Genomic DNA, 26,588 nt, shown 5'->3' on the forward strand with positions numbered 1-26,588 from the left:
TTTAAGTCATAATAGGATCAAATTACATTTGATTATTTAAGATAAAAAAAAGTTTGAAGACATAAATGAAGAAAAATAAAAGGAAAAAAGGGCATTCAAGCAAAAAAAAAAACTTAGTCAATATATACTCAGTGTGTATATATTCAAACTTATAAGCCCATGCTTCAACTTACCCAGCAAATCAAAACTCAAACCCTAAATTTTCAGCCTCTGACCAATGACTCCTTCAAAAAATCTAAAGTCAACACTCCCTTCAAACCAAAACTCTTGGTCAACACTCTCATAAAGAAAAAAATATAAACATGTAACAGAAAACTTAGTCAATACGGTACCCCAGACAAGTCCAAGTAGACCCTATAAATACTTGAACCCACATCTCATTTTTCTCATACCCACATAACACGATCACTGAAAATTCAGCACAAACACATTCAGCCTTCAAACAAATTTCAGGAAAGGAAAAGAAAAGAAAAGAAAAGAAATCATGAACACCAAAAGGGTCAATGCTTTTGTTGTTGTTCTTGTCGTTGCAATTGTTGTATCGAGTTGTATCGAGGGCACCAGAGCTACGAGAATGTTGCAGGAGAATTTTGCAAAGGAGAATCATTTGGAGACATACTCGGTGGTATTTGAGAAGACCAAATTTACCATGTCAAATTGGCTCCAAATGCTGAAATCTGGTCCTAGCCCTAGAGGACCTGGTCATTAAGTTCTTCATGGTGAAGAAAGGAAGAATCTTGCACTTACAAGTTTGGAGCATAGAAAAATATTACATTTTATTCTTTTATTTTAAAGTATTTTTTTGGGTTAATTTTTACAGTATATTGTTGTGCAAAAAAAGTCATATATAATGAATCAAAGATAATAATGAATTTTATTGGTTGTAATTGTTAAATGATTGTATCTATCAATGGTCTATGACAATAAAATGTATCTATATTTATTTTACTATTGGTTTGGAATAATGGGTTTTGATTTTTTTTTTGTGGGTCTTTAGAAATGAAGATCTTGTTTGTTAATTCTTGCAAATGTATTGATATACCAAACAATCATATATATATATATATAAATGATTGCACGTATCAATATTGATCGTCCGATTATTATGAAATCGATATTTGTTTTACTATTCGTTTTGAAATAATTGGTTTTACGTGTCAAAACTCAGATGCATGGATGATCTAATTCAAGATCAGATTAGTTTGTAGTTTCTTTTAGAGCATATATTCATATGTTCATTAAATAGTTGATATATAAATATGGATTATAATACTGATTTAAACTAAAAATCTTTTGTAAAAATAAGAAGCTACTGTCAATCAGTTTTAAGCAGTGGTTTGTATATGGAAATGGGCTGTGTCAGCCATGGTCGATCTGGCCTAAAAAGTTTTGAGTTGTACCCAGTTCGACCTGAAAGTTGCAGTTGGTATGGTTTGAGCGACTAATAAGCTGGACTCTCTCCATCCTCAAAATTTTCCTTCACGTTCTCGCTTCCAAGCCGAGATTCCAAGACCCATCTTCGTCTCTGCCCGTGTTTCTTCCATTTTGATTGAGAACCCAATTGCTACTTGCGCGCCATTTTTACTTCATGAACAAACACCAGTTCTGCAACGCATCAGGATTTTCAAAAATGAGAATTTGAAATTGTTTTCATCTACCTGTTTTCTACCCACATCAGTTACACTACACGTTATTCTGCCATTTTCAACTGGAGTTTCAGTCATGGCTGCCGGGTACTTTTTTATTCCTTCTCCATTTCTCTTCATTTGTTTCGTCGTCCAGGTGTTCGTTAATTATTTGTTCAGGTTTGGTTTCAGAAGAAAATTGCAAGAAGATTTTTCGTATTTATTTACAGTGTCCTTCTGTATGGTGGTCTTGGTTTCACGCGGGCATTGAGTTGGTTTATGTATATGTTAAATCTGTATACGCTGACTGCTCCTTCTTTTCTGGGCTCTGGAGGATCCTGTGCTTGTTTTTCCATCCGAATTGATGTTCTACTTTTCATGATGTTTTTACTGCTGAAATGTCCTGTTGTGATATTCTCTTTTAGGGCCTTTTGGGATTTTAATATGATACTTACAATGATGACTTTATATGACATATAAATTTATTTTGAGGTGATTTAATGAATCTGATAGCTAAATAAACTACCATTCATCTCATCCTTAGTTCATATTGATTTTCTGGGTAACTTCTTTTTGCATATTCCTTTGTAACTTAAACAAAGAGCTCAATAGCTTTCCAACTTTATATACAAATAATTTTTAATTGTTTGGATCTGCAATTTTTACCTGTAAGGCGTTGAGAGAACATGCTTTTTAATTACTTTTTACTTAATCCTTATTAACCTTCTATGTTAGGATCAAATCAATTTTTATAAAAACTACTGGAGTTAATAGTAGTGTTTATTACAGTGAGGTTGTTGTTTCCTCCTGGTGTAGTATTGTGGCAATTGTTCTTATACTGGATTTTTTAGAGAGAGTGTCTGTGTGTGTGTGAGAGAGAGAGAGAGAGTAATAAATTTCATCAACTATCTTTTTATATGATATAGGAGGTCATAAGATTTTCGTAATGGCCACCTTCTTAATCAACTTGACAAAAAATTTTGTTTATTAATGAAGTAGCATATGGAGGCCACTGATTCTCTTTAGTCCTGATAAAACACAAGGAGATGGTGAAACTCAAAGCTCCCCTAACTTTATTATGTTCTTCTTGCCTTTATCCATCTCAGTTGATGCTACAAAACATAAAAGGAAAATAACAATGTCAATCAGTCTCCAATATTTTTGAAGCATGTGTGTATCTGTGTGCACGTGTAGAGGTGTATAAATAAGTAGTTGAACTCACTTTTGACAGTTGGTGTTCTTTGAGATAGGAATATTCATTTGAACACCGCACTTTGTAGGGAGAGAAGAGGCTGCATCTTCCTTGATATTGGGATAGCGAGCAGCAGCCTCCTTAACACAGTTGCAGGCAGCTTGGCGGTCAGCAGTGGTAGGCGTGATGGCCTTGAGATTTTTGACACCATCACAACATGCTGCAGCAGGTGTACCTCCTGCTGTTAGATAGGGAATGCATGCAGCCAATGATGCATTGACTTGGGCACAAGTCACAGCCCCCTCTCCTGGCTTAACCAAAAGCTGAGCCATCACTATCACTACCAACATTGATACCATTGCACCCTTCATTTTTTTTTGGTACTTTACTTTGAACTGGGAGCCACTGGTCACTACTAGCTGCCTCTTTTAGTTTAGTTGTGTTTTGAAGTGAAATGGCAGGGTGTGTGTGTATATATAAGCATGTCAGAGCTGAAGAAAGTTAGAAGTTGTGGGTCAAGCCATAACAATAGCGGTTATTCAGTTTTGTCATCTTCATTGAGTTGCAACATCTCTTGGTTAGCTAAAGCAGCCTAAAATAGTAAATGGGGATAAGCTTCTGAATCATATTTTCTTTCTCTTTATGCACTTTTCTTTTGATCTTACCTGGCTTGGCTAAAGGCTTATACCATAATTGCTGCGTGCATTATAATTTATTTTGCAGCAACTAGGAATGCAGTTCAAGGTATTGAAGGTGCATAGAACAAAAGATAATCACGTTTTAGATATTAAGTAAATTACTAACAGTTCATTTGTCATATCCACTAGTAGTATAGTCTGCAAGCTTTTTTTTTTTTTTTTTTTTTTCAAATTGAGTACATGCTTTGTATGCAACTTAATTGAGCTGTGTGGTCAACCTTTTGAAAAACTTAATAATTGTAAAGGATGATTAATAAAATTTTGACAGCTTAAAGGTTCAATAGTGAACAAAAGAAATAAGGAATCAATTATGATAAAGATCTCCGATGTTTAGGACCTCTTAAATCTACACAGAAACATACTTAAGTAGTATTCAATGTCTGTTTAAGAAGCAAAATAAAATTGACAGATTTGTGTGTTTTGCAGGAACTTAGTTGGTGTTAAAAAATAATAATAGTAATAACAATGTGAAGTACATCCTGAACTATTGTAAGCTTCTCTTTTAGGACCTTTTAGGCTTCTGAGGTAATGTTTATAATGATGGCATTGGAAAAAATATTAGACAGATTACTTTCCTGAGTTAATATACTGAATCTAACAGTCAAGGATCGGAAAATTCATCTCATGCTTGATGCATATCAATTTGGTGAGTGACTTGTTATTACCTAACCCTCTATGACATGAAGAAAGAGGTTATCAACAACCTCATTTGCAATAACGGCGACATCTATAATTGGTCTGCCTCTAAAGCATGCTAACATTCACCCACCATCTTAACCACAACTCTGGCCAATCTTCTTGTTACGACCTTTGCTATAATTCTGCAAACTCCAACCGCCAAATTGATTGATCTAAAATCTTTAATGCTGACCACCCCTGCAAGTGGAATCAAGGCACCTCATGAAGGATCCAGTTTGATAAAACTCATAAAAAATGTAACAATATTGTTCCTTTGGGTTCCCCAATCTTCTTGAAAGAAACTGATATTGAGATGATCTGATTCTGGGGCTTTATCTCCCTTGCAACACATAAGAATTTCAAGAATTTTCTCTTCCAAAAAAATTTTCTCAAGAAATGAACAATCCTGCTCAATAATTCTATTGAAACTCCCATCCAATGATGGTCTCCATGGCTCAACTTCAGTTACAGCTCTTCACCACAATACCATCAATCTTTAGCTCCTCAATATAATTGCATCTTCTATTGTTGGTTTATGCAGCGGTGGAAGAATCTCATACGTTTATCTTCTACCTTGATCCATTTGTCTCGATCTTTGCTTCCAAGTAACTTACCTCTTTAGAAGCAGGTTAGCTGTGAAGCTGGAATTCTACCTTTTTAGATGTTCGATCTTGAATACTTAAGCCTTGAGAATCGAGAGAACATGTTTAGTTAGTTATTTTTTCCTTAATCCTTTCTAACAACACTCTTTGAGGACCAAATCAAGTTTATATATGTAACAGCTGGAGCAAAAGTTATTGTAGAATCTATCTTATTGTTTTGCTTTAATCTGTTTTATCTCCAGTCCTTGTTCAATTCCTCTCTAGGAACTTTCTAAAGTAGTTTGATATGGAGCTGGTGCTAGCAAATAAAAGTTAGGTTTGAGCTTTTTAGGCTCTCATTATGCCCCAGCGATTGGAGAATAAAAAAAAAAAATAGAAAGCAAAAAAAGCAGTAGCAGAAGAGGAAAAAAAAGAGATAGGAGAAAACAATATTATGGTGTAGGCCTGGGCCCCACAGAGGCGACAAAATCTAAGCTGATCTTCTTGAGCATTTTTAATTCATTAGATTTGATTAGATTATCTAGGTTAGGACTTTCAAATAAGATAGAATATGAATAATTTGATTTGATGTCTGAACTATCTAAAGATCATTAAAATTAAAAATTTGGTATGCATTGTGTTTTTTATTATTACAAGTGGACTACGAGTTTATTAGTGTCTGTCAAAAGGAAAGCTTATGATATGGGGACTACGAGTTTATTAGTGTCTGTCAAAAGGAAAGCTTATGATATGGCTTACTCATAATCATGTAAATTGAGGTCGTAGATTATTTTCACTCTAGCTGTCAATGGACTCTTTTTGACGAGCCCTAAACAGTAATTTCACACATCTCAAGCCATAACCTGATCTGAAATGCATGGTTGTGAAAATGTTGTACTTTTCTCATGCTCCAATTCTAATTTCAAGCTTGATGCTGTCTAAACATTTAATCATTATTTTACTAAATTATCGAGATATTTACCAGAGCCTAGTAAGTCAGACAGCAGAGCAACCCATTTGGTGTCTTTTAATGGGTGTTTGATCATGAATAAAAGAACCAAATTTTGAGCTCATGATTTAGAAAATTTTGTTAGAAAAGTTCCGACTGGTGTAGATTGCAGCAATTAGATCATATTAGACTTTTCAATATAGTAAGTATAAATAAATAGATAGATAGATAAATAGAGAGACAAAGAGAGAGAGAAGGGAGATTAATAAATTTCATCAACTTTTTGGTTGATGAATTTTATTTGATAACAGAGAGAATAAGATTTTGGTAATGGCCCTCTTTAAACAAAATAACAAAAAAATTTATTTATGAAGTAACATATTTAGGTATCTGATTCTCTCTAGTCCTGATGGCAAAACTCAAGGCTCCCCCAGCTTTATTAATTGTGTTCTTCTTCCCTTTATCCATCTCAGTTGATGCTAGCAAAGACAAAAAGACGAAGAACAATGTTAATCAATGTCCAATTTTTTGAAAGCATATATGCGTGTAAGTACGTGACGAAGAATGTGTAGAGGTGTATGACTAATTAGTTAGACTTACTTTTGACAGTTGGTGTTCTTTGAGATAGGAATATTCATTTGAACGCCGCACTTGGCAGGGAGAGAAGAGGCTGCATCTTCCTTGATATTGGGATAGCGAGCAGCAGCTTCCTTAACGCAGTTGCATGCGGCTTGGCGGTCAGTGGTGGTAGGGGTGATGGCCTTGAGGTTCTTGACACCATCACAGCATGATGCTGCCGGTGTGCCACCTGCTGTGAGATAGGGAATGCATGCAGCCAGTGATGCATTGACTTGGGCACAAGTCACAGCCGCTTCTCCTGGCTTAACCAAAAGCTGAGCCATCACTATCATCAGCAACATTGATACAACAGCACCCTTCATTTTGCTGGCAATATACTGTGAACTATGAACCCCGGATCACTGTTAACTGCCTCTTTTTTTTGTATGCGTGGGTTTTGAAGTGAAATTGCTGGATATATATAGCATTTTTGAGTATAAGAAAGTAAGTGCTTGTAGGTCATGCCATGACAATGGCAGTTACTGTGCTTTGTCATCTTGTTTGTCTTGCAACATCTTTTGGTTACTTAAAATAGGAAATGGGGATAACCTAATGATATTTACATTATCTCATGCACTTTCTGTTAGGTCTATCTTGCTTGGCCAATCACTTACCAGCATGGCTGATAGCTTGGGCCAAGCACCATGGCTGATCTTATTTTATTTTTTCCAGCAACTTGGTGCACAGTATAAGATAATTGGATTTGCAAGAAAAAAGATAACTATGTTTTAGATATTGGAGAGTAAATTATTAAGGTTTCATCTGAGTGTAACAGAGATTATATATATGCATATATATGGAGAGAAAGACAGAGTGCATGTGTCTGCGTGTATATACGTGCATGTATGTATCTCTTTTTTTTTTTTAATTCTAACAGTGAATGTAGATAAGCCTAATAATATAATCGTCAGTGACTTTTTTTGTTGAGTACTTAGTGTGTAAAGCCGATTAGGGTGATTGATCGTAAAAAAAACATAATAACCATAAAGGAAGGTTAATAAAGTTTGGATAGCTCTGTTTCAACAGAACTCGTGAGTCAGCTCTAGAAGAAGAGGCGAGATTTACACTTAGGACACCTGATTTTAATGCTACCTGGACATCACAATCCCCTGGATTTTTTAATGTATTGTCCAGAATCATCTAGGCCACACTTGGATATAATTCCCTTCCTCCACAGACTCATTCTCTCTCTCATGAACTTCTAGAGCCATTTACTTCTTTTCTTTTACTCTTTTTTTTGGATAAAAGAAGAAACTTCATTAAAATATGGAGGAAAGGAAGTGATTACAGAAATGGAAGAATAAGACATTCTCTAGGAAAGGAAACAAAAATGAAAATAAAGATAGCATAGATATGAACTCCAGCTACAGCCTTATTTTCTAGATAAGATGCCATCCAAATAGCGTGGAGCTCCAAAATAGTACTCTCTGGGAAATAACTATGTGCTTTGGCCCAAAGAGAGGCCATCAAAGGAAGCCTCTCAGTAAGCTCATAGTAGGACAGTAACCGATCGTTGAAGATCCACTTATTCCTTCCTAACCAAATACAGCAAAGTCCAGCAAAAATAGCACCTTGCCATGGAGGTTTAGCCTCTTTCTTACTCCAACACCGTAAATACAGGATTTCACAAAATTATCCAGAATAGGGGTTACCACCCAGCTGAGGCCAAATTTCCTCATAATATCACAACACATTCACCAAGCCATAGAGCAGTGTAGGAATAAGTGAGAGTGGGTCTCACCTTTTTCTAAGGTATGTCACACGTGTGAATAGATAAGGCACAGTGAGGGCGACGGTTTTGAAGCAAGTCCATTAGAGTACCTTCGCCTTTGAAGGAACTCTAGCTTTCCAAAACATCTTGGTTATCTGAAATTGTGTGGCATTGAGGTTATTTATGGGGTAATAGTAAAAAGACCTACATGTAAATAGGTAAGAAGATTCAAGGGTCTATAATCAGGTATCTGGTTGTGAGTTCATATTTACGGGTTCAAGTATGTTCAATAATATGGACAAGTCAGCAGTCTCCCTATTAGATAGGTCCATAATTGCATGCCTGGTTGCAAGTTCATATTTATAGGTTCTAGCATGTTCAATAATGTGGACAAGTTAAGAGTCTCCCTATCAGATAGATTATGATTAAAGCAAAAGTTCCATGATAGGCTACCCCCAATATGAATAGTGAGACCAGAGAAATAGGCATTATGTCTGGTAGATAACTTTTTTTTTTGAGATAAAAGTATAGAAAATATATTGATGTGAAGGCACCGACGAAGCACCGACCATGTACAAAAGAGTTACAAGTCAATAAGTATATTTACAATTGACCCTAAATCGTCAAAATGGTTAATGTTATGTTCCAGTACAGTGGAACCAAAAAAATGGAGCCATTTGTTCAAGATATTTCCAAAAATTTCTTCCTTGCCATCAAAGGCTCTATTGTTTCTTTCGTTTCAAATTACCCAGAAAATAGTAGATGGTATAAGTTTTGAGCTTCTTGTTCTTCTTACAGACAGCTTCCCAGGCGAGCCGTTCATCTTTTACAGAACTAGCCATTACCCAACAAATGCCAAGAAGACCATAGACCGTAGTCCATAACATATCAGTTATGGGACACCACAGCAGAAGGTGGTTGCTGGTTTCGGAGTTATGCTTGCAGAGGAAACATCTGTTAGTTAGAGTAATGCCTCTTTTCATGAGGTTATCAATGGTTAGGATGCGTTATTTGGATGCGTCCCAAGTGAAAAAAGAAATTTTGGTTGGGGCTCGTCATCCAAACCATTTTAGCTGGAAAATCCCCTCGTTTCATACTGTTATGGCCAGCAAGATGATTGTAAGGATTTGACACTGAAGGAGCCGCTATTTTTAGACGACCAAGACAGTTTGTCTTCATTGTTGTTAAGCTGAATGTTCTCCAATAAAACTAGCAAAAGCTCATATTCTTCCACTTCCCAATCTTGCAAATTTCTTCTAATCACCACACTCCAACCCATACCATTATTTCTGTCTAAAGCTAACTAGGATAGTCTCAGGAATAACTAGTATGGTCTCAGGAATTTTGTGGCAAGTGGTTGGTCTCCGAACCAAATATTTTCCTAGAAGAGTGTTCTAGAGTCATTTTTCACTTGTAGAAATATGTTAAACTCTATCAATGATCTCATACCCAAACTCTATCTTCGATCAGATGTCTGGTATATAACTAGTATAGTCTCAGGATTTTTGTGGCAAACGGTTAGTCTCCTAATCAAATATCTTCCTAGAAGAATGTTCTAGAGTCATTTTCCACTTGTAGAAATATGTTAAAACTCTATCAATGATCTCATACCCAAACTCTATCTTCTATCAGATGTTTAACCACATCCCAAGTCCACTAAGTGATACTTCTGTTGCATCAGCTCTAATTCCTTTGTCATACTAACTGAAATAGTGGACAAGGATATGAAATAAATGGTAAAATTGATAAAAGTAAACTCATTTTCCACCCATGCTAGTCGAGACACAAATTTACTTACCACCAGGACTTGATGAGAAGTTTCTTTGAATCTAACCCCAAGAGAAAGACCAAACTATTTAACAAGAAGATTCCCCAGATTGTTGTCCTCTCTGTTTACACCTACCTCGACAAGCTCAGATTTTGCTAAATTTCTATTATAGAATCTATCTTATTGTTTTACTTTAATTTGTTTTATCTCAAGTTCCTTTTCAATTCCTCTTTAGGAATTTTGTATATTAGTTTGATATGGAGCTGGTGCTAGCAAATAAAAGTCAGGTTTGAGCTTTTGAGGCTCTTGTTATGCCCCAGTGATCGGAGAAGAAAAAGAAAGAGAAAGCAAAAAAAGCAGTAGCAGAAGAGAAAAGAAAAGAGATAGGAGAAAACAATATTATGGTGTAGGTCTGGGCCCCATAGAGGAGGCAAAATCCAAGCTCATCTCCTTCAGCATCTTTAACTAATTAGATTTAATTGGGTTATATAGGTTAGGAGTTTCAAATAAGATAGAATATGAATAATTTAATTTGATGTCTGGATCATCTAAAGATCATTAAAATTAAAAATTTGATATGCATTGTATTTCTTATTATTAATAGTGGACTACGAGTTTATTAGTGTCTGTCAAAGGGAAAGCTTATGATATGGCTTACTCAAGCTTATGATATGGCTTACTCATAATCATGTAAATGAGGTTGTAGACTACTTTTAACTCTAGCTGTCAATGGATTCTTTCTGACGAGCACTAAACAGTAATCTCAAGCCATAACCTGATCCAAATGCATGGTTGTGAAAATGTTGCACTTTTCGCATGCTCAGATTCTAAATTCAAGCTTGATGCTCTCTGAACATTTAATCATTATTTTACTAAATCATCAAGATTTTTGCCCAAGCCTAGTAATTCAGACAGCAAAGCACCCCTTTTTGGTGTCTTTTATGGGTGTTTGTCCCTGTTATGAATAAAAGGACCAAATTTTGAGCTCATGATTTAGAAAATTTTGTTAGAAAAATTCCTACCGGTGTAGATTGCAGCAATATGATCATATTAGATATTTCAGTGTATTATGTACATATAAAGCTGTAGATAGATAGATAAATAGAGAGGGAAAGAGAGAGAAGCAGGGAGATTAATAAATTTCATCAACTTTTTGGTTGATGAATTGTATTTGATGACAGAGAGAATAAGATTTTGGTGATAGGCCGCTTTAACCAACATGACAGCAAAATTTCTAATTATGAAGTAACATGTGTAGGTATCGGATTCTCTCTAGTCCTGATGGCACAACTCAAGGCTCCCCCAGCTTTATTAATTATGTCTTCTTGCCTTTATCCATCTCAATTGATGCTATCAAACACAAAAACACAAAGAAAAATGTCAATCAATGTCCAATTTTTTGAAAGCATATGTACATGAGCAAGAATGCGTAGAGGTGTATGACTAATTAGTTAAACTTACTTTTGACAGTTGGTGTTCTTTGAGATAGGAATATTCATTTGAATGCCGCACTTGTTAGGGAGAGAAGAGGCTGCGTCTTCCTTAATATTGGGATAGCGAGCAGCAGCTTTCTTAACGCAGTTGCAGGCGGCTTGGCGGTCAGCAGTGGTAGGGGTGATGGCCTTGAGATTCTTGACACCATCACAGCATGATGCTGCAGGCGTGCCACCTGCTGTGAGATAGGGAATGCATGCAGCCAGTGATGCATCGACTTGGGAACAAGTCACAGCCGCCTCTCCTGGCTTAGCCAAAAGCTGAGCCATCACTATCATCAGCAACACTGATACAACAGCACCCTTCATTTCTGCTGGTAGTATACTGTGAACTAGGAACCGCTAATCGCTATTAACTACCTCTTCTTTTTTGTGTGTGTGTTTTGAAGTGAAATTGCAGGATATATATCTATATAGCATGTTAGAGTACAAGAAAGCAAGTGATTGTAGGTCATGCCATGACAATGGCAGTTTCTGTGTTTTGTCATCTTGTTTACCTTGCAATATCTTTTGGTTACTTAAAATAGTAAATGGTGATAACATAATCACATTTATCTTATCTTATGCACTTTCTGTTTGGTCTATCTTGCTTGGCCAAAGGCTTACCAGTACGGCTGATTGCTTGTGCCAAGGCTTACCACCATGGCTGATCTTAATTTATCTCTTCCAGCAACTTGGAGCACAGTATAAGATAATTAAATTTGCAAGAAAAAGATAATTATGGTTTAAATATTGGAGAGTAAATTATTAAGGTTTCATCTGAGTGGAACAGAGATTATATATATATAGAGAGAAAGACAAAGTGTGTGTGTGTGTGTGTAGACGTGCATGTATATATCTTTGTATTTTATTCTAACAATGACTGTAGATAAGGCCAATAATATAATCTTCAGTAACTTTTTTTATTGAGTACTTAGTGTGTAAAACAGAATAGGGTGATCGATTATATCAAAAACATAATAACGATAAAGGAAGGTTAATTAAATTTGTATAGCAGAGTTTCATCAGAACTGATGAGTCAGCTCTAAAGAAGAGGTGAGATTTACACTTAGGACCTCTGGTTTTAATACTACCTAGAATAATGGTATTGGATTTTTTCTTATTAGTTTAATATTTCAAAATAATCAATCATCTATGAAATTGTTGTATAACTTACATTGGAACTTTTGATACAACTGAGTCAATTATACATATATATTTTAAAATTATATGATGGTTTCGTAAACTAAAAAAATAAATATTTTTTACTTATTTACATATTATATTTCAATGCCTATTTTCAGTTCTTACACTGTCAGATTTTCTTTTTACCAAACCTCTCGCTTTTTTCTGTTTCACAAAATGTATCTCACTGTTTCTTAAAGAAGACAACTCCGTTCTTAGTTCCCCTCCCCCTTCTATTAGAACAGAGAATTGCCGCACTTCATAATTACACCAAGGAACATCAGTGGAGTTATTGAACTAAATAATGCTGCATAAAAAAAGACCTAATTTTAGTCCCCAACAATATTCCTCATTGAGCTTATTCTTAGTATGTTATAGAAGATGCATGCAGGTAATAGATGTGAATTTTCTGGTGCAACTATGATTTCCCTTGCTTATTTGAATTCAACTTGTAGATGGAACAGGGTACATGCTAAATTCTTTTTATTAAAGAACCAATAGAAGCCCATTTTTTATAATTCTTTAAAGTAATCTAACAACCGAGATTCTTTCTTGGATCAACACCATGTTAAACTTATTTCGCATTAATTGATGTCTAAGTTTTTTTAAGTAATTTGCATGTGTGACTGTTGAATCAACAGTTTACAATGGAAAAATAAGCAGAAGAGTTAAGAGTTTGCATTTTAATGTTTTACTTTTGGAACAACTTTATCTGGTTATATTTATTTATTTTTCTCATTAGTTGATTCCAATTTGTTTGATGCATAAAATTATCACCACAACTGAATAATGAAAAAGAATCAGAACTCTGAAGAGAGGAAAAAAATAGCTTCATTGTGATGGACTTATGCAATTTCCTTAATGGATGTTCTTTCTTTTCTGATGTTTCAACTGTAAAGGTCCTGTTGTGATATTTTTTATGGGGCTCTTTTAGGGCTATGATATTCTTGTTGGGGCTTTTTTAGGGCTTTTAAGACAATGTTTATAATGATTACACTATAAGAAAAATAAGCTTCTTTTGTGTTGATAACTGAATCTATAGTATCTAACAGTCAAACAGACAACTATCTATCTCATACATGGTGCATATTGATTTACTGGGTAACTTGTTTTTTCGTAGTCCTTTGTAACTTATACAAAGTGATCAATACCTTATTAACTTTACATACAAACAACTAGATTTACTGATATTCTGTGTTTATTGGGCATGTATGCAATGTGGAACTTGTTTATTTATTAATTTTTTCTTTATCCTATCCGACTTAACTCTGTTAGGACCTAATCGACTTTATATGTGAACAACCCAGTTAGAAGTAGCTGTTATTACATAATGAACTTATAGGTTGGTCCTTTCCTCCAGGTGTAGTGTTGCAGCAAATGTGATCTTATATTAAATCTGTTACAGAGAGAAAGTGTATGCCTTGACAGAGAAACATTGATAAATTTCATCAATTTTATTTCTATAAGATAAGGTAGATAATATGATTTTGGTAATGGCTGGCTTCTTAACCAACTTAAGAAAAAAAAAAAAGTTTATTTATGAAGTGACATATTTAGTCTCAAATTTTCCTTAGTCCTGATACAACAAAAAAGATGGCAAAACCCAGAGATGTCCCAGCTTTATTCTTGTTGCCTCTGTTCATCCTCAGTTGATGCTGGAAAATCATAAAAGAAACAATGTCAACCACTCTCCAATATTTTACAAACACATATATGTATATATATATATATACACACACATGTATGTACGAATGTTTGTGTATATATACACATATGGGTGCGTGTATGCATGTGCGGATGTAAGTGGCTAGCAGAATCACTTCTGACAGTTGGTGTCCTTGGAGATAGGAATATTCATTTGCACCCCACACTTGGTAGGCTGCATCTTCCTTGATATGATAGCGAGCAGCAGCCTCCTTAATACATTTGCAAGCGGCTCGGCGATCAGTGGTGGTAGGGGTCATGTCTTTGAGATCCTTCACACCGACACAGCATGCTACTGTGGGCGAACCACCAGACATGAGGTAGGGAATGCATGCAGCCAGTGAGGCATCAACTTGGCTGCAAGTCACAGCTCCATCTCCTGGCTTGACCAAAAGCTGAGCCATTACCATCACTACCAACATTGACACCGCTGCTCCCTTTATTTTTCTGGTACTATACTTTGAACTGTGAACCACTAGTCACTATTAGCTGCCTTTTTAATTTTTTGTGTTTTGAAGTGCGATGGCAGGGTGTATATATATGAGCATATCAGAGCTGAAGAAAGTTAGAAGTTGTGGGTGTGAAATTGGCGAGAAGATTGTATTTTTTGTTGATTAGGAAGGCAAAAAATGCTCTTCCTTTTATAGACATAATGCAACTTAGAGAGGGAAAAAATTTCAGCTATAGAACAAATATACACCCTGATTTATAGAAAGAAAGTTAGATGCCCATAATTACAAAATATATGGCCATGTATCCCTAAAAATCAGGTAACAGATTTTCTTGGATTAAAATTGCTGATTCTCTAACACTCCCCCTCAAGCTTGCTGGAAGATGTCATTCATGGCCAACTTACTCACCAATCTATCTAATTGGTTCTTCAGTAAGCCTTTAGTGAGTGCATTTGCTACCCGTTCAAACATAGGATTGTAGTGCATTGCAATCAGCCCGTTTTTCAGTTTCACCTTGATAAAGTATTTGTCAACTCCAACATGCTTAGTTCTGTCAAGGAATACTGGATTGTGTACGATTGCAATAGCAGTTTTATTACCAATGAAAACTTTCATGGATAAGGGAGGAATAGTTTTAAGTTCTCCAAGTAACTGTTTGATCCATAAAACTTAACATATATATAGATAGATAAATAGATAAATATATAGACAGATAAATAGAGAAAGAAAGAGAGAAAGCACGTGTGGGAGAGAGAGAGAGAGAGAGAGAGAGAGAGAGGGGGAGGGGGAGGGGGAGGGGGAGCGGGAGAGAGAGAGAGAGAGAGAGAGAGAGAGAGAGAGAGAGAGAGAGAGAGAGAGAGAGAGAAAGAGAGAGAGAGATTAATAAATTTCATCAATGTTTTGGCTGATATATTTTGTATAATGAAAGAGATAAAAGAGTTTTGGTAATGGCCCTTCTTAACAAAATGACAACGGAATTGTCTATTTATGAAGTAACATATGCAGGTCTCTGATTCTCTTTTGTCCTTATGGCTAAACTCAAAGCTCCCCAGCTTTATTCCTTATGTTCTTGCCTTTATCCATCTCAGTTGATGCTAGCAAACACAAAAAGACAAAGAGCAATGTCAATTGATTTCCTTCGTTTTGAAAGCATGTATATGTGAGTGTACGGTGTATGCATGTTGGATGTGTATATATGATTAGTTACTTACTTTTGACAGTTGGTGTTCTTTGAGATAGGAATATTCATTTGAACTCCACACTTAGTAGGGAGAGAAGAGGCTGCATCTTCCTTTATATTGGGATAGCGAGCAGCAGCTTCCTTAACGCAGTAGCAGGCGGCTTGGCGGTCAGTGGTGGTAGGGGTGATGGCCTTGAGATTCTTGACACCATCACAGCATGCTGCTGCAGGCGTACCACCTGATGTGAGATAGGGAATGCATGCAGCCAATGACGCATCAACTTGTCCACATGTCACAGCAGCCTGCCCTGGCTTCACCACCAGCTGAGCCATCACTATCATAACCAGCATCGAGATCATTGCGCCCTTCATTTTTTCTGGTACTTTACTTTGAACTGTGGACCACTGATCACTACTAGCTGGCTCTTTTAGTTTGGTTGTGTTTTGAAGCGAAGTGGCTGGGTCTATATATATAAGCATGTCGAAGTGTAGAAAGTTAGAAGTTGTGGGTCATGCCATAACAATGGCAGTTACTCAGTTTCATCAACTTGTTCACCTTGCAATATCTCTTGGTTACCTAAAATAGCCTAAAATAGAAAATAGGGATAAGCTTCTGAATCATATTTGCTTTCTCTTTATGCTCTTTCTGTTAGATCTTATCTGACTTGGGGAAAGGCTTATACCACCATAATTGGTTGTATTGCAATATTTTTCCCCCAATGTTATATGCAGTGCAAGGAACTGGTGGTATATTACCAAGTGTTCAGTTGTTATATCCTCTAGTTTGAGAGCGAGATGGATTAATCTAACATATGTATATATATATATGGCGAATGTTTGCATGTAATATCTTTGTTTTGGAGTTTAAAAATTGCTCTAGATAGGCCGGATTTACCAGTCAAGAAATACACTATTCATCTCATCGTTGGTGTATATTAATTTGTTGGGCAACTTGTTATTGCCTAACCTTGTGCAACTACACTTCTGACATTCTGCATTTATGTCTTAGATGTGCAATCTTGAATATATAAGCCTTGAGAGAACTTGTTTATTTAGTTATTCTTTACTTAATCCCTTCTGGTTTAGATGCATAACAACTGGAGTAAGGAGTTGTTATTATATCGTATTAAGAAGTATAAATTAGGGTTTCATTGGAGTAAATGGTATATTAGTAATACTTCTCACACTTTTTTATCTAAAAAAATGGTGTATTAGTAACATAATTCAGATCTTTGTAACTTTTGTAATTAATACTGTTTCTTTTTGTTGTTACTATTCACTCGCATATATAGAGTTCAAAATTCGATGAAATATACAAGTCATTTTTCTACATAATATCAAAACTCTAGGTTAAAAGAACCCTAAACTTTTTCATCAACCATGTTCAGCCTTCATTGTAGAAAAAAAAAAAACCCGAAAAGGTAGCCGGCCACCTCAGACCAGCTGCTGGCCATTATAGGAGCCAGTGAGCAACGGTAGCCAAACCGGCCTTCACCACCAGACATCAACCACAAATGGAGCTGCAAGGTGCAGCTCCTTCTCCTGCCGTAGTATTTATCTTTATTAAACTGGGAGTCTATTAGCGTCCATCAGAAAGGAAAGCTTGTTGTATGGCATACCTATAAATTTACAGTTCATATGAATAAAATTAATAACAGTAATTAATTGGAAGCAGACAGTAGAGCATCTTGAATTTCGAGATCGGTGGATTTTCTTTAATGATCCCCAAATTCCTAGTTCCAAAAATCTCAACCCATAATCCGATCCAAATGCACATCCATAACAATGCTGCATTTTTGGCATGCTCAGATTTGGATTGAAGAAAAGAAAGTTCAAATTAAACTTTTTAAAGCTTGATGCTCTCTGAAAATTTAATCATTCATTTACTAAATTATGGAGATTTTGGCCAGAGCCAGGTAACTCAGACAGCAGGGTGCACCCTTGTGGAATCTTTTAATGTGGGTTCAATCATATTGTTATGAATAAAAGAAACATAATTTTTGAGGTCATTCTTAAAAAAACTTATTTGGTATCATGTATGAAAATTCATCCTGGTGTAGATTATAGCAATATGATTATACCAGATCTTCTAGTGTAGTATTTCTATATAAATATATAGACATATATATTTAAATGGATAAATAGGTAGATAGAGAAAGAGAAAGAGAGAGAGAGAGAGAAAGTGAGAGAGAGAGATATCAATAAATTTCATCTAACTTTTGGTTGATAAAATTTATTTGATAAGAGAGACAAAAAGATTTCCGTAATGACATGACAACAAAATTTGTTTATTTATGAAGATATCTGGTTCTATTTTGTTGTTATGGCAAAGCTCAAAGCGCTCCCAGCTTTATTAATTATGTTCTTCTTGCCTTTATCCATCTCAGTTGATGCTAGCAAACACAAAAAGACAGAGAAAAATGTCAATCAATATCCAAAGGTCTTGAAAGCATATATATTTGTGTGTACGTGTGAATGCATGTGTTGAGGTGTATGAATAATTAGTTAGACTTACTTTTGACAGTTGGTGTTCTTTGAGATAGGAATATTCATTTGAACTCCACACTTGGTAGGGAGAGAAGACGCTGCATCTTCTTTGATATTGGGATGGCGCGCAGCAGCCTCCTTAACGCAGTTGCAAGCCGTTTGGCGGTCAGCGGTGGTAGGGGTGATGGCCTTGAGATTCTTGACACCATCACAGCATGCTGTGGCAGGCGTGCCACCTGCTGTGAGATACGGAATGCATGCAGCCAGTGATGCATCGACTTGGGTACAAGTCACAGCCGCCTCTCCTGGCTTAACTAAAAGCTGAGCCATCACTGTCATTAGCAACATTGATACAACAGCACCCTTCATTTTTGCTGGTACTATACTTTGAACTGCGACCCACTAATCGCTTCTAGCTGCTTGTTTTAGTTTTGGTATGCTTTGAAGTGAAATTGGAGGATGTATATATAGGCATTTGAAGTTGAAGAATGTTACAAGTTGTGGGTCATGCCACAGCAATAGCTGTTAGTGTATTTTGTCATCTGCTTTATCTGTTGGTTTCCCAAAATAGTAAATAGGGATGGGCTTCTGAATCATGTTTGCACTTTCTGTTGGGTCATGTCTGGCTTGGTGAAAGGAGTATCACCATAGCTGGTTGTAATAAAATTTCCAGCATCTTGGATCATAATATAAGGTAATTGAAAGTGATAATCATGTTTTAGATATTAGTAAGTAAATTAGTAAGCGTTCATCTCTCATTCATACATGAGAATGTGTGTGTAATTTATGCTTGTATATCTCTTTTTTTCTGAACGATTCAATTGCGTTTTTTGTCCTTCTATTTCTTCTTTTCCCTTCTTATTATATGTTATGGCAACTCTGAGAAGGAATATCAGTGACTTAAGGTAAGGATTTAGTAATCACTCTAGATAAGCATAATATATAGTAGTCAGTAACATCTCTTGATGACTACATGCTTAGTGAGACAAATAGTTGAGCTGGCTGATCAATTATATCTCAAAGTTAATAATGACAAAGGAAGATTAAACCTTTTTGTGCGCCTAAAGATCCAACAACGAGCAATTCAGCAAAAGAAATGATGAGTCAAGTATAAAAGAAGAGGCAAGATTGTTGAAGTTTATACTTAGGAATTCTGTTTGAAACTGTGTGGAACGATGATATTAGATCTTTCCTAATAGTTTGAAAATTTAAATTAATTACACCTAATTAAATTATTGAGAAAGTTATGTAAAGGTTTTTGGTGTTTTGATGTAACTATAACTGGGTCCAGTATTTCTCAAAATAACAATTTAAAGTGAGCTGAAATTAATAAATATATTTTCCTTTGCAGGAACTGAATTGTTACTTTTAGAAAATAAACTGGTTGTGATTATTAAAACTTAAAAATCTCCATCTGATTTAGTTTCGGTTATTTCACATTGTATGTATAGATTTGCATTAATACTGGAGTATTATTATATAGCTTGGCCTTATATAAAAATCTCAGATGCAACCTATTGTTTTCGCCCCCATTGTTGTTGTTCTTCTTAGATAAAACAAAAAATGTATTGAAAAGAGAGAATGAACTTTGTTTACTTTGGATTCAACTCACACTTGCTCGTTTATCTCTACTATTTATGTAGGATTAGGGAGAGACCAGCAACTTGTATTTGTATTATGAAGAAGTCAACCTAACAACTGAGATTGGTTCCAATATGAATACCAAATTGGTTGCAGTATTCCTTGTAGGAATGAATCCGAGCATGAACAGCTCCAGGGTTTTCGCCATTGCAATCTTTGCCATTGGTGGCCCAGATAGTTGCTTAGAAGCCTTGCCTCATGACAGATCGAACGTTTGATATCTAGAACCACAAGGCTGTCTTGAAAGACACGAGGGGATCCTTGCCCACGGTTTCTTCGTAATTAATGTTATTTCTTTTTTTGTTACAATTCGCACACACATATATATATATATAGGGTTCTAATATTCAATGAAGTATACAACAATTTATTCTTCTACAGATAATGCACTTGAGATTGTTGCTTTAATTATCTCCAGTTTTTGTTCAATTCATCTGTAGGAGCTTTCAGTAACTAATGTGATATGGAGCTGGGCACTAGCATCTAAAAGTTAGGTTCCCTTTGACGTTATTGTTATTCCTAATAATTGATAAAGACTGAAGAAAAAGCCACACAAAAAAAAAAGGGTTGCAGCAGAAGAGATAAGATGAGGCAAAAAGACAATGTTATGGTTTAGGTGCAGAACTGACTGGAGAGAGGAAATCTGGTTAAATGTTTTAATTAATTAGGGCAAAGATTAGGTAGAATATGAATTATTTTATGTTATTTCCGAATCAAGATAGATTAAACATACTTAAAATTAAAAATTTTGTATATAATATTTGTCTTTATTAGACTGGGAGTTTATAAGCATCCATTAGAGAGGAAACCTTATTTTATGGCTTACCTATAAGTTTACAGTCAATATAAATAAAATTAATAAGACAGTAATTAATTAAGAACAGATATTAGAGAATTTTAACTTTAGAGATCGGTGGATTTTCTTTAATGATCCTCAAAATCTAGTTCCAAATATCTCAACCCATTATCTGATCCAAACGCACATCCATAACCATGCTGCATCTTTGGCATGCTCAGAATTAGTTTGAAGAAAAGGAAGTCCAAATTAGACTTACTTAAAGCTTGATGCTCTCTGAAAATTTAGTCATTAATTTACTGAATTATGGAGATTTTGGCCCGAGCAGGGTACACCCTGGTGGAATCTTTTAATGTGGGTTCAATCATATCATTATGATTATGAATAGAAGAAACAAAACTTCTGAGCTCATTCTTAGAAAATATTGTTTGATATTATGTATGGAAATTCATCCTGGTGTAGATTATAGCAGTGTGATCATACTAAATCTTCTAGTGTAGTATATTTATATAAATATATAGACATATATAGATAAGTAGATATATAGATAGATAGATAGAGGGAGAGAGAGAGAGAGAGAGAGAATGTTGGTATTTTGTACGAAAATTCATCCTGGTGTAGATTATAGCAATGTAATCACACTAGATCTTCTAGTGTAGTATGTTTATAAATATATAGACATATATAGATAAGTAGATATATAGATTAGATATATATATATATATATAGAGAGAGAGAGAGAGAGAAAGAGAGAGAGAGAAATATCAATAAATTTCATCTAACATTTGGTTGATAAAATTTATATAATAAGAGAGACAAAAAGATTTCGGTAATGGCCCTCTTTAACCAACATGACAACAAAATTTGTTTATTTATGCAGATTCTGGTTCTATTTTGTCGTTACGGCAAAGCTCAAAGGGCGCCCAGCTTTATTAATTATGTTCTTCTTGCCTTTATCCATCTCAGTTGATGCTAACAAACACAAAGAGGCAAAGAACAATGTCAATCAATGTCCAAAGGTGTTGAAAGCATGTATATTTCTGTGTACATGTGAATGCATGTGTGGAGGTGTATGAATAATTAGTTAGACTTACTTTTGACAGTTGGTGTTCTTTGAGATAGGGATATTCATTTGAACTCCACACTTGGTAGGGAGAGAAGATGCTGCATCTTCTTTGATATTGGGATGGCGCGCAGCAGCCTCCTTAACGCAGTTGCAAGCCGCTTGGCGGTCAGCGGTGGTAGGGGTGATGGCCTTGAGATTCTTGACACCATCACAGCATGCTGTGGCAGGCGTGCCACCTGCTGTGAGATACGGAATGCATGCAGCCAGTGATGCATTGACTTGGGCACAAGTCACAGCCGCCTCTCCTGGCTTAACTAAAAGCTGAGCCATCACTGTCATTAGCAACATTGATACAACAGCACCCTTCATTTTTGCTGGTACTACACTTTGAACTGCGACCCACTAATCGCTTCTAGCTGCTTGTTTTAGTTTTGGTATGCTTTGAAGTGAAATTGGAGGATGTATATATAGGCATTTGGAGTTGAAGAATGTTACAAGTTGTGGGTCATGCCACAGCAATAGCTGTTAGTGTATTTTGTCATCTGCTTTATCTGTTGGTTTCCCAAAATAGTAAATAGGGATAGGCTTCTGAATCATGTTTGCACTTTCTGTTGGGTCTTATCCGGCTTAGCCAACGGTATATTGCCATAGCTGGCTGTAATAAAATTTCCAGCATCTTGGATCACAATTTGAATTAATTGAAAATGATAATCATGTTTTAGATATTAGTAAGTAAATTAGTAAAGGTTCATCTCTCATTCATACATGGGAATGTCTGCATATAATGTATGCTTCTTCTTTCCCCTTTTTATTGTATGTAATGGAAACTCCGGGAAGGAATATCATTGAATTAATGTAAGGATTTAGTAATCACTCTAGATAAGCATAATATATAGGTTTCAGTGACATCTCTTAATGACTACATGCTTAGTGGGTCAAATAGTTGAGGTGGCTGATCAATTAAATCTAAAGCTTAATAATGACAAAGGAAGATTAAAATTTTTGAGCGCTCAAAGATCCAACAACGAGCAACTCGGCAAAAGAAATGATGAGTCTAAGCACAAAAGAAAAGGCGAGATTGTTGAAGTTTATACTTAGGAATTCTGTTCAATACTGTGTGGAACAATGGTATTAGAGCTTTCCTAGTAGTCTGAAATTTTAAGTTAATTAGTCACCTAATTAAATTATTGAGTAATGTATATGAAGTTTTTTGGTGTTTAGATCTAACTATAACTGGGTTCATTACTTCTCAAAATAATAATTTATAGTGAACTGTAATTAACAAACATGTTTTACTTTGCAGGAACTGAATTGTTACTTGTAGAAAATAATAAACAGATTATGATTATTAGAACTTAAAAATCCCCATCTGATTTAGCCTCACATATTTCACATTGTATGTATAGTTTTGCATCAATATTGTAATATTATTATATAGCATGGCCTTGTTTACTTTTGATTCAACTCATACATAACATAAAGCTGCACACTTGCTCACTTATCTCTACTAGTTTTGTAGGGGTAGGGAGAGACCAGCAACTTGTATTTGTATTCTGAAGAAATCAACCTAACAACTGAGGTTGGTTCCAATATGAATGCCAAATTGCTTGCAGTATTCCTTGTAAGTACTGAATCCGAGCCTGAACGGCTCCAGGGTTTCCGCCATTGCAATCTCTGCCATTGATGGCCTGAATGGTTGCTCGAAAGCCTTGCTCCATGACGGACCGGACATTTATCATCCGGAACCACAAGGCTGTCTTGAAAGACACGATGAGATCCTTGCCAACGTTTTCTGGATAGCCGAGTAAGTTGAGGTTGAGAGCATCCCCTGCTGCATTGTAGGTATGTTGAAATAATAATTTGAAAATTAAAGAGACTTTTTATCTTACTAACGAGCTAAAAATAATAATTTATAAATAAATAAAAAATTTCTTACAAAGAATTAAATTATAAATATGTGTTTTTTCGTTTTCTCTAAATAATTAAAATTTATAAATTAAAATTCGATACGGTAATTCTGGACATGTTGGTTCTCACTGGAGAATGGTGTATGTGCAAGTAGGGTTCTCATTGCTATTTATACATAGTTGTTAAAAGAGTGAAATATGCGGTGAAAAGACCGCGAAAAGTTTGCTCTCTCGGCTACATGACTGTCAGTCTACCGTTTGAAGCTGAATTGAGCGAAGAAAAGTTCGTTTCGAGAGAAGTCTATTTCTTTGGTTTCAGAGTGCCCATCTGAAGCAATTTTTCTAATGCGAATACAAGTAACTTCCCTTAATTGCTTGGAATAGCCTACACAGCCATCGAACATACCTAATAAGCTTAAAGTTCGGTGAATTTTCTCTAATGATCTTTGAAATCTGATTACGCATGTCTTAATCCATTGTATGATCAAAATATTCAACCATAACCATAAGTTTAGTTGGTATCGAAACGTACGATAAATAGTGCACAATATAAGATTTAAATTTTATACTCTCGAACGTATTAGTTTTTTAACGAATCGATGAATTGTATTTTAAATTATATTTTATTGAAAGAAGATTTAATAACTTAATATACTTAAATTATTCAGATTTTGGCTAAAACCTATTTAGCCGGACATTAGAATACACTCGAGTGGAATCGTTTAATGCGGATTCAGGTTCGATCATATCATAGAACCAACAACTTTGAGCTCATTAATCTTTTGAAAATCATTTCATTTTAGGTAGAAAAAATCTTTCAAGGATCATATCATATAAATTGCATGAGTGTGATCATACTAGATTTTTTCTGACTTATAGTGTGTGTGTGTGTGTTTGTGTATGTATATACTTACACACATTGATAGATTAATAGGGAGAGAAATGGAGATTATTAAATTTAATCAACATTTTGTTGATAAATCATATATGATAAGGAAGAGAATAAAATTTTGGCAATGACCATCATGACAACAAAATTTTATTATTTATGAAGTAACATACATATATATACATATACATATATATATATGTACTTAATCCTCTGGTTCTCTTCAGTCCTGATCCAAAGAAACTTAAGCTTTGCCCAGCTTTATTAATTACCTTCTTCTCTAATTGCGTCCATCCATCTCAGTTGATGCTACAAAACGCATAAGGACAAACAACAATACAATAATGATAATCAATATCCAATCTTTTGGAAGCACATATACATAAGTGTATATATATATATATATAGATGTGGTTTGATTTTGATAATATTATGCGTATGTTCTAGTGAATATTTTGCTTATATTTTGAAAATATTCTGAGAAAAATTATAATATTTTATATATATAAGAGTTTAGAATTTTATTAATAATATAGTCTTATTTTTTATCAGAGTAGAAAATTTTTTCTGGATTTAATCTGCGGATGTATAGATATATTTTTTTGAATCATGTTAAATTTTGTATTTTTTTTTTTTGGTAATACATTAGAGAATATTTTTTTGTCAACAATATGTATATATATATATATATATATATATATAGACACACTCAACAATATAAAAAAATATATATAGACATACATGTATGGATAGTAGTTAGACTCACTTTTGGCAGTTGGTATTCTTGGAGATGGGAATATTCATTTGAACGCCGCACTTGGTGGGGAGAGAAGCTGCTGCATCTTCCTTGATATTAGGGTACCGACCAGCCGCCTCCTTCACGCAGTTGCAGGCAGCTTGACGGTCGGCGGCGGTGGGAGTTATGGCCTTGATATTCTTCACGCCATCACAGCACGCCGGAGCCGGAGTACCGCCGGCCGTCAGGTAGGGAATGCAGGCAGCAAGTGATGCATCGACCTGGCCGCAAGTCACGGCTGCCTCACCTGGCTTCATGGCCACCAGCTGAACCACCATAAATGCAACCAGGATAGATGCAATAACACACTTCATTTTAGCTTACTTCGAAGCAGGAACCACTGATCGGTACTAGTTTCCTCTTTTCGTTTTGGGTAAACCAGTTTCCTGTTTTGGAGTGAAATGGCAGGGTGTATATATATAGGCGTGTAAAGGGGATTATACTATAACCATAGCTGTTACTGTGTTTTGTCATCTGGGTTTGCTTGTGGGTTTCCTAAAATAGTAAATGGGGATAAGCTTCTGAATCTTGTTTGAACTTTCTGTTAGGTCTTATCCTAGCCTTATCACCATCTACTAATGCTTCTTGGGAATCTCCTCTTTCTTAATCTTCACTTGATGATGTTCAGAACGCCTTATCACCATCTAATAATACTTCTTGAGAATCTACTCTTTCTTAATCTTCAGTAGATGATATCCGAAACTGAGAATTAGTTTTCAAAAATACTTGTACCTTTTGTAGTTGATCAAATCGATATAAATTAATCTTAATATATATATATATATATATATGCAGGTGTGGAGAGAGAAACAGAGTTGGGATATTTTGGTGTGAATTTAGGTGATGAACAAGTGGATCTTGGTTTGAAGATTGAGCTAATATGCAATGGGGCATTTGCAAAATGAACAAATTGCCCATCCATATATATATATATATATATATATATGTATAGCAAACAATCTAATGAATTGAAAAAGAAAATCAAATACAATCTTCCCTCCCTCAAACATATATAATCTAATATATATATTCATCTTCATAAATATTGGGTAAATTCTTTATTTCTCTACTAAAAAAAATTTAGATTCAAACTAGACTATAATATATATATATATATTTTCTTCCCACCTTTTTGTTTATTTTGTAAGACTTAACTTTGAGATACTTCTTATCCTGATACATGCAAGAAAGTG

General features: G+C 35.1%; 3 protein-coding genes and 1 long non-coding RNA gene across 13 annotated transcripts; 1 reads left to right on the plus strand and 3 right to left on the minus strand.

The window, feature by feature from the left end:
* Nucleotides 1-1,254: 1,254 nt before the first annotated feature.
* Nucleotides 1,255-23,757, plus strand: LOC148253668 (uncharacterized). 10 transcript variants are annotated; one of them, XR_015819009.1, is made up of 7 exons: nt 1,255-1,733; nt 11,340-11,630; nt 14,326-14,631; nt 15,873-16,193; nt 18,387-18,677; nt 19,944-22,180; nt 23,323-23,757. It is a non-coding gene; the product is annotated as an uncharacterized LOC148253668 (long non-coding RNA). The 10 variants fall into 10 exon arrangements; XR_015819013.1 differs by lacking the exons at nt 11,340-11,630; nt 14,326-14,631 and having other exon boundaries at nt 1,257-1,733; nt 19,944-21,756; nt 21,841-22,180; XR_015819010.1 differs by lacking the exons at nt 11,340-11,630; nt 14,326-14,631 and having other exon boundaries at nt 1,258-1,733; nt 19,944-21,756; nt 21,860-22,180.
* LOC110821328 (non-specific lipid-transfer protein A-like) lies at nt 1,740-5,476 on the minus strand. Its single transcript, XM_022051122.2, has 2 exons — nt 2,848-5,476; nt 1,740-2,737 (listed from the first exon to the last, which is right to left on the minus strand). Exons 1-2 carry the CDS (start codon nt 3,186-3,188, stop codon nt 2,728-2,730), a joined length of 351 nt encoding a protein of 116 aa, XP_021906814.1. The 5' UTR covers nt 3,189-5,476; the 3' UTR covers nt 1,740-2,727.
* LOC110821332 (non-specific lipid-transfer protein A-like) lies at nt 21,496-22,172 on the minus strand. Its single transcript, XM_022051125.2, has 2 exons — nt 21,832-22,172; nt 21,496-21,709 (listed from the first exon to the last, which is right to left on the minus strand). Exons 1-2 carry the CDS (start codon nt 22,170-22,172, stop codon nt 21,700-21,702), a joined length of 351 nt encoding a protein of 116 aa, XP_021906817.1. The 3' UTR covers nt 21,496-21,699.
* Nucleotides 23,758-24,429: 672 nt separating the features above from the next.
* Nucleotides 24,430-26,479, minus strand: LOC110821509 (non-specific lipid-transfer protein A-like). Its single transcript, XM_022051369.2, has 2 exons — nt 25,366-26,479; nt 24,430-24,908 (listed from the first exon to the last, which is right to left on the minus strand). Exons 1-2 carry the CDS (start codon nt 25,707-25,709, stop codon nt 24,899-24,901), a joined length of 354 nt encoding a protein of 117 aa, XP_021907061.1. The 5' UTR covers nt 25,710-26,479; the 3' UTR covers nt 24,430-24,898.
* Between the last annotated feature and the right edge of the window lie 109 nt (nt 26,480-26,588).

This window comes from Carica papaya, chromosome 5, assembly GCF_054855325.1.
Source record: "Carica papaya isolate Zhongbai chromosome 5, ASM5485532v1, whole genome shotgun sequence".
Taxonomy (NCBI): Eukaryota; Viridiplantae; Streptophyta; class Magnoliopsida; order Brassicales; family Caricaceae; genus Carica; species Carica papaya.